General features: G+C 50.7%; 1 protein-coding gene across 1 annotated transcript; it reads left to right on the forward strand.

The window, feature by feature from the left end:
• Positions 1-968: 968 nt before the first annotated feature.
• On the forward strand, positions 969-4,311 carry LOC129837155 (piggyBac transposable element-derived protein 4-like; the record flags this gene model as incomplete). Its single annotated transcript, XM_055903071.1, has 2 exons — positions 969-1,485; positions 1,917-4,311. Coding segments are annotated over 2 exons (1,545 nt in total), but the record flags the coding sequence as incomplete, so codon positions are not given.
• Positions 4,312-9,193: the final 4,882 nt, after the last annotated feature.

The raw sequence follows: 9,193 nt of genomic DNA on the forward strand, positions 1-9,193 counted from the left end.
CCTCCTACCCCTGTCTGAGCCGGGTCGGAGTGACCCGGGGCCTGTGTTAGGAGTTGTTCCCCTCTGTCTGGGCCGGGTCGGAGTGACCCCGGCAGGGACCAGTTGTCCCCACCAACTCTGTGCACGACCTCGGTGCTATCACGCGGGTAGGCCAGCCGAGCGTCCCGGATGGGACCGAAGGGGCCAAGGGCCGAAGGTGCGAAGGGTCGAAGGGCCGAAGGGCCGAAGGGCCGAAGGAGCAGGCAGGGCCGACCACGCGCCTCGTCCATTCGCGTGCCTCGTCCCATTCACGTGGCCACCGTAAGCAGGGCGTAGAGAGGCTACTAATATTGTCAGGAAGAAGAAGAAGAAGAAGAGGACGACGACGAGGACGACGACGAGGAGGAATACGACCCCGCCGAGCGTGAGCCCTCCGCCTACGACAGTAAGCAGGGCGTAGAGAGCCTACTAATATTGTCAGGAAGAAGAAGAAGAACAAGAACAACAACAACAAGAACAAGAACAACAACAACAACAACAAGAAGAAGAACAAGATGAGGACGATGATGAGGACGACGACGAGGACGACGGCGACGAGGAATACGACCCCGTCGAGCGTGTTGCCTCCGCCTACGACGCCTCGCAGTCCCGGTTTCAGCGCGGCTCAGGTCCTGGAACAGATATCCTCCAGCGTCGACCAAGAAGACGAAGAAGACTACTGCGATTCCGAAGAGGAGGACGTTTCGGAAGATGAAGACGGTGAGGAATACAACCCCGAGCGCGACGCGGACGACTACGGAGACGACTCGGCCTCGCGGTCGAGCTCCTCTTCGGAGGAAGATCCGGAGGAAGAGCCGGAGGAAGAGCCGGAGGGAGACGCGGCCGCTGCCCGAGAGCGAGACAGAGAGCCAGACAGAGCCAGAGAGCCAGAGCGAGAAAGGGAGACGTTGCTGTCGAAAAACGGCAAAATCAAATGGTCCTCCGCGGCCTATCGCGGTCCGGACCGACCCCGCGCCATCCGCCCGCCCTGCCCCGCCGTGACGCCGGGCCCCACGGCCTACGCCGCGTCGCGAGCGCTCGACATCGAGTCCGCCTTCCGGCTGTTTGTCACACCGGCGATAGAAAGGATCATCGTGGACATGACCAATCTGCAGGGGGTGAGAAAATACGGCGACGGCTGGCGACCCATGGACTCCACCGACCTGCGCGCCTACGTAGGGCTGCTGATCCTAGCCGGCGTCTACAGGTCCCGAGGCGAGGCCGCGGCCAGCCTGTGGGACGCCGAGAGCGGCAGGACCGTGTTCCGCGCCACCATGCCGCTCAAGGCGTTTCACAAGTACTCGAGGCTGCTGCGATTCGACGACCGCCAGTCGAGACCCGCGAGACTCGCCACCGACAGACTGGCGGCCGTGAGAGAGGTGTGGGACCTGTGGGAGGAGCGGCTGCAGGCCCTCTACAACCCGGGGCCCGAAGTGACGGTGGACGAACAACTGGTCCCGTTCAGAGGTACCGTCTATGCATCTGTGTACGTACGCGTAGCGTAGAGAGCACGGGCAGTCTATGTATCTGTGTTTGTACGCGTGGCGTAGAGAGCACGGGCAGTCTATGTATCTGTGCATAGAGAGCGGTAGCAGTCAATGTATCTGCGTATGTACGCGTGGCGTAGAGAGCACGGGCAGTCTATGTATCTGTGCATAGAGAGCGGTAGCAGTCAATGTATCTGTGTATGTACGTGTAGTAGCACGGGCAGCGGTAGCAATCGGCAGTAGTAGCAATGGGCAGCAGTAGCAATGGGCAGTGGCACGGGCGGCGGCGTCGGCGGCTGCGTGTAACGTAAACGCAGTGCGCCCCGATGGTGAGCCGGTAACTCATGACGCTGCTAATCTCCTGCTAATCTCCTCTCCCTCTCCTCTCCCTCCCCTCTCCCTCGCCTCAAGGACGCTGTCCTTTCCGACAGTACATTCCCAGCAAGCCGGCCAAATACGGCATCAAGTCGTGGGTGGCCTGCGACGCCAAGTCCAGCTACGCTTGGAAGATGCAAGTGTACACCGGCAAGGCGGCCGGCGGATGCCCCGAGAAGAACCAGGGCGCGCGCGTCGTCCTCGATCTGACCGAGGGACTGCCGGCCGGTCACAACGTCACGTGTGACAATTTCTTCACCTCCTACGAACTCGGGCAGCGGCTCCTCGAGAGGAACCTCACCATGGTGGGCACGGTGCGAAAGAACAAGCCCGAGCTCCCTCCCGCGCTGCTCCAGTCCAAGGGCAGACAGGTCTCGTCCTCCAGGTTCGCCTTCACGCCCACCGCCACTCTAGTGTCCTACCTGGCAAAGAGAAATAAGAACGTGCTGCTTCTGAGCACGCGGCACGCGGAGCCTGACGTCAGCGATCGCCGAGACCGGAAGCCGGCCCTCATCCTAGACTACAACTGCAACAAGGGCGGCGTGGACAACCTAGACAAGGTGGTCGGGACCTACAGCTGCAGACGGATGACCGCCCGCTGGCCCCTGGTCATCTTCCACAACATCCTCGACGTGTCCTCCTACAACGCCTTTGTCATATGGCGAGAGATCAACCCCGACTGGATGCCCGGGAAGCGGAACAAGAGGAGGGTGTTCCTGGAGCAGCTCGGAAAGGCGCTCGTGAAGCCCTTGATCCAAAGAAGGCAGCGTCTCCCCCGCACCGAAGCCGCGTCCGCACTTGTCAAAGTCATACGGGGCGAGCGTGTATCCGCCGAGGCTCGTCCGCAGGCCCGCGAGCGAGCCGCCGGCCCGGCCGCCGCCGCCGCCCCGGCCGCCCCGCTGGGGGCGAGTAAGAGGAAGAGGTGTCAGGTCTGCCCACCCAAGAAGGACGCCAAGACACACACAGCGTGCTGCAGGTGTAAGAAATACATCTGCAAAGGCTGTTCACACCCATACTGTCACACTTGTGCCCACTGGGCCTTTAGCCAAGACGGGACAGAGTGACCCCGGGGGGGGACACTGTGTGCTAGGCATAATAGAAGGACAACGGGAGGGTTATGTAACAACAACCATACCCAAAAGGCACAATATCCACAACCAAGGGAAGGTAGTGCAGGAGGGGGGGCGTTTTTAGAATCAATACCCAAACTCACACGGGGCCCAAGGGCAGTACGGGGGACAGCCTGTCACTTCGCACACAGGGCCCTTGGCCGTAATGTTGAATCTGTGAGTGTCCACCACAACCTCTCAGTTATCCAAAACTTTATGTTGTATCCTGTCTGTGGAATTTGGAGGCTGTGACAATAGATCCAGCTTTCAGTAGTGTAGCAAACCACGTATCAGTTATCCAACACTTGATGTTCTAGCCAACGCACTAATACAGGGAAGTACTTATAAGTCAGTTTGGGTTGTTACAAGAGTTTACATTTATCAACACTGGGGAAGAGGTATCAGCTATAACAAGTAGGACTATTATGGGTAACCTGTTCATCTTCGTTGCAACAATCCACTTGTCTCTATGTATGCATCTGTACGAAAAGCACAGTGTAATCAGTGATGGACCTGTGCTTGAAGAAGACTACCTGGGTGTGGATGGGGGACTTGACCTTGACGGAGAATATCGTGGTATGGATGGGGGACCTGAGTTTGACGGGGAAAATGGGGTTATGAACGGAGGCCCTGAGTTTGTGAACGGAGGCCCTGAGTTTGACAGACCCGGATTACAAGGAAAATCTAGAGTGGCCCGCTCTATCCAAGGTGGTTCGGATGACCACTCTATGCCTGACCTCATTGGGGTAGAGAAAGGTTATTGCTACAGGAACATTTGTAGGCAATTTGACACCTGGAACGTTACTTACCGGGTGACATTGATGAAACCATACCAAGTGTATAAACTTGATGGTAAATGTCTGCCTATCACTCTAGTGCGCTACTACGGAAAAGGAAAGCCTGACGTCTCAGTGTTCTCTGTGGTGTTTAACTGGAAGACAACGTCTACTCAGTCTCTAATACCCAGTGGATCACAATACAAGGCAGGTGTACAGATCTTGGTGAATTGTGCATCTGGAAGAGACATGGATGGTCCCGGAACAGCCGTGGTAGATCGGCCTTACTACGCAGCCTGTCCTGTGGACTGTACCGGATACAACGTGAACACTGGTGCCAGACTACATTCCCTGGGTCTCAGTGTACTGAAGACTGAAGGTGTGAGGATGATGGACTTGTCATCGGTGTCACTGAATCTGACACTGCTCCGAGAAAGTATGGGGGAGATGTAATTATCCTAACAGTTGAAATGTTATATTGTATTCATTTGGTACTATGGTGATGTGGACCTCTTTTATCAATAAAGTACAGTTGGTAACACTTGACAGTTGCTTGTCTGAGCATACTTTATTTTTTACTTGCATTCAACAGCATTATAAACTATAACAAGGCTACCCAAGCCCTCACAGTGAGCAAGCCTGGAAGCCTTCTAGGCTCCTGCGGCTTCTGTTAAGCTCTGTGTGATTGATGACGCTTTCCTTAGGCCCGCCCTATTATGACTCAGTCAGCAAGCATGGAAGCCTTATAGGCTCTTGTGGCTTCTGTTAAGCTCTGTGTGATTGATGACGCTTTCCTTAGGCCCGCCCTATCATGGCTCAGTCTGCAGAACTGTGGGTCTTTGACAATAGGGGCCAAAGCGATATATTAATGACCATACTGACGTCTCTCAGGAAGCAGAACAGAGTGTACAATGGCACATGGGAAATCAGAGTCTTTCTATACACTCAGATATTGTAATACAGCAAAGGAGAATGACAGTAGCGACGACTCGGACATTGACTTTGTTAGTGGCAGCACATGCAGAGAGCTGCAGTTCAACCCTGTTACAGTTGAAGATGCCCAGCTGCTGTGCACTAGGCTGAAGGTGCAGTGCAAGAAGATGTCTCTCAGTCATACTGCGTCTGGTGTGTTAGGTGCTCCGTGTAAGAATGTGAAAATAAAAGGTGACGGAAATTGTTTCTTCAGAGCGGTCAGTGAAGCACTATGTGGTACAGAGGAGTACCATGAGCCAATTCGAAATGCGGTGGTGCAGCAGCTACAGAGCAAACAACATATGTATAGGACCATCCTGAGAGTGTGTTACCGTTCAGTGTCAGAGTACATTACGGAGTCCAACATGAATTGTTTAGGTAGTTGGGCGACCGAAGTGGAGATTCAAGCAGCTGCAGACATGTTGGGGGTAAGCATATATACATACTATACCAACCGTTGGATTGAATACAGATCTAATGGTTTAGAGGTGTCTAAGCAGGGCATATATTTGGAGAATAGTCGGAACCATTACGAGACAGTCGTTTGTGTCAAGAGGCCTCAGACTCAGTCTTGTTACGGTTACTGCCAGGGTTATGAGATTGGGAACAGCCATATACCACAAGCAGTTAGGTCCTCAGGCTCCAAATCATCTGATTCCGAAAGCAGTTCGGGAGCGGACATGGCAGGTGACTACGAGGATTGGATGTGTGATGATTATCAGGACAATTGTCAAGAGGACTATACCCATAACCGAGATACTCCCGGTGCTGACATGGAGGATACCAGAGACCAAGAGGCTGAAACCAGTCCCCGTTCAACCGATAGTCTTGTGGACTACGACATTTACGATTCCGAGGAGTCAGACTACGAGGTCCACACCCAAGACGTCGACAGTGAACAGCTCTACAGTGAACAGGTTGACGACGAAGAGGTGGTCTACTGTGAAGAGGTCTATGGTGAAGAGGTTGACACCGGCGCTGTCGTGGAATGTGAAGAAGTCGATGATGACGAGGTGGTGGACTGTGACGACGTGTACGATGAAGAGGTTTACGACGACGAGGTGGTGGACTGTGAAGACGTGTACGATGAAGAGGTTGACGATGGCGAGGTGGTGGACAGCAACGAAGACTACAGCGAAGAGGGTGGCGAGTTACAGGTTTACTGTGAAGATGGTCACGACTCGATTCCAGCTGTGGAAGATTCGAGAAAGCAACATTCGATGGAAAGCATGCTTAGTTGGTCTATACTGAACACATCATGGCATTCCTTCCTAGAATGGCTGGGGGAGCGCTGGTGGGGATCAGTCTCTAAAGAGCAGATTATCACATTCATGGATACATCTAACAGTCGCAAAGGGGACATTGTCGTCGCAGCACACTTCGGTGGCATGCAAGGAGGAGTGTGTTCGATTATGGTGAAGACACAGGATTCAGTCATGACCTTTACTGTTGTTATTAGTCGAGGCAGGTACATCTGTACCGATATGGTACAAGGTCTATTTTCAACTCCTATTGACATTATGAAAGTTCTGGTGCGTAAACTGGGAGAAGGACACTTGCTACGTAGACCCAGGTGGATGGCTCATAACCCCAAATACTTTGCTATGACACAAATTGTGGACGAGCTGCGTTATATTGTAAAGCTGATAAAAGGCTCATGGTGGGGAGCTGCATTCCTCAGTTTGGAAATGTCCCCACCACATGGTAAAGTGATAGAGCTTCTACGAATGAGGACAAACAAGCACACCAACCCAGCTGCCGCAATCCATTATATGAATGAGGACAGTTTGGGATACCTGTTTGATATTGTAACTGCCAAGGGAAAGAGATTCAAGGTGACGTTTGATAACTTGGGGTTTACGATTGGGACAGGTGTACACTTTCCATATATCACATCTATTCTTTCCCGCATCTGCTGCCTTGAAGATGCAACCTTTGTTGCCCGACCAAAGAACCACATCTTTGGGGATGAAGGCCTGGAACGTCACCCAGGTGTCACAGATGCCAGACACAATGTCTAGAGTAGGAAAGATATAGGTGGAGAGCATATGTAATCACTGTCATATCGCTTGGTAAATGTGCCATTACAAAGTGCTTGTGGTGTATTATTCAATGTCCATATCCTTCTGTGAATAAAGACAATAATATCCTGAGCAAGAATACCAGGTCACATTTATTTACAGAGTACATAACATTTACATACATCCATACCAAAAGTAGGACATAGTGGCAGCTCAAAAATGAATAAAATGGGTTCAGTGTAGTTAGATCTCAACACATTGCAACCTAGTCATCTCCATCATCATAATCTCCATCCGCATCAGCTCCATCCTCATCATCGGCCATATACTTGAGCGAAAGAGACATAACCACATTACCAACAAGTCATACACACAAGCAAAAGTGTCATCACAGTATACACTACCATATCTACCATTTCATCTTCTGCATTGTTCAACTGGGGAAGAGGAGGTAATGCTAGGTGAGGTTGAGGCCGGTTGACGACTTCTGGGGGCAACAGTGGAGGAGCTTGTTCCAAGACAAGGTTCCTAGGTCCCTCATCGTCAGACGATAGTATGTAATCACTCTCCTGAATGTGTATTAAAGACATGGGAAATGTATCACTTATACATGGTATACTTTACAACAGTGAATGAAAGGACATCAAACCGAGTACCTACAGAACGGGTCAGGATTATGGTAGATACCTGTGGAATAGAGACGAGTGTTAGAATCAGTACAAGTTAAATGCCTGTGATGAGTATGGTCTATGAAAGAGGTGTCTATAGAGTATGATATAACATGCGTCTCTCCTACCAGGCTCAGCTCGCTATTGTCAGTTTCTATACCACTCTCCTCTGACATGATTAGAGGTCGGAAATGCACAATTGCCTGAGGTAAGGAGATATAGGTCCATGATTAGCTGTTAAATGCGACAGTTGCAGTAGGTGTCACAGTTAAACACCTTTTCATGAGTGGGTTAAGTTACGGGTTAGGTGTGGTTGTACAGAGGTGAAAGCTGTTCGTAAGGCTGCATGTGATCATAATCATGATGAGCAACTAGCCACGTCTCTAGCAACAACAGTTAGAAAACATAAGGCCCTTTCCTGGGGTTGGTGAGAGTGTGCGGCTTTGGGGTATGGTTCCACTTTTCCTACTATTTACAATGGCTGAATCACAAGAACTATGATACCAATTACATACACATAGCAAAATAGGTAAGTGGTTGGAAGATGGCCTATATGGGGAGAAGACAATTCGACTCACTCCGTGTCGCTAAGCAAAGGAAATATGGCAACTGGCCTCTATTGAACAGATCCTGGCTTCCACTGGTAGAATGGCTGGGTGAGAGGTGGTGGGGCTCCGTCTCTAAAGAGCAGCTAATGTCATCCCTAAATAGACCCGAAGTTACTGTAGGAGCTATTGCCATCACGGCCTACTTTGGTGACATGCAGGGAGGAGTGTGTTCCTGTATGGTGAAGAGCACTGACAATACTCTCATCCCATTTGATATACACGTCACCCAAGGCTATTACAAATGCACTGAGTTCCTAGACTGGGACAGAGGTGACCCTGTTCAGCTAATAACCGATGTGCTTAAAGCAGTCCCAAGCGGTTACTTGATGGCTAGACCAAGAGACATACCTGATGAACAGAACAATTGGTCTGGCAAATGTGTAGTGGAAGGGATGCGTGAAATGATACAGCTACTAGAGGGTGCATGGTGGGGACATTCGACGGGCAGTTCCCCAATGTCATCAAATCACATTGAAGTTATACAGGACCTAAAAAAGATGGAAGATGAATACCCCAAGCCAGCTGCAGCGATCTGTTACATGGATGAAGAGGAATATGGATACCTCTTCGAAATTGTAACAGCAAAAGGACAACCATACAAGGTCACGTTTGATAAGTCTGGGTTTGTGCTTGATACAGATATACACTTTAACTCAATGACAAGTTTGCTGAACCATATGACAACGGTTGTAAAGGTTTCCTTTGTACCAAGACCCCTTTCTACAACACAGGACCTGTGCATGAGCAAGATGGATGTAACAGGAGGGAGAAGGAGGGGACCAGTGGAGTCAAGTGGAGGCCTACCCAGTCTCAAACGTTCCATACAGACTAGCCCGTATGACCAGAGGTATAGGCCATGACCATTGTATTACTGTACATCTCAATTAATATTTGTGACAGTATATGTGTCAATGTAATATACATTACATATCATTGTTTTGACATGCAATCAATAAAGTGTATCACCAGTCATGTCAGAGCCTTGTTCTTTTTATTCACATACATTACAAAGAGCAGTACCGTTGCAACTACACATGTTTCACAAAGTCATTATAGCTGGGCTATCCACCCGGTACTGCTTCATCCAACCGTGTCTGTGCTATCCAAAAGGGCTCCATTCATGCCACAATGCCTTGGTTATTCATCCTTGGTCTGTTAC

The sequence above is a fragment of the Salvelinus fontinalis genome, chromosome 38 (genome assembly GCF_029448725.1).
Source record: "Salvelinus fontinalis isolate EN_2023a chromosome 38, ASM2944872v1, whole genome shotgun sequence".
NCBI lineage: Eukaryota > Metazoa > Chordata > Actinopteri > Salmoniformes > Salmonidae > Salvelinus > Salvelinus fontinalis.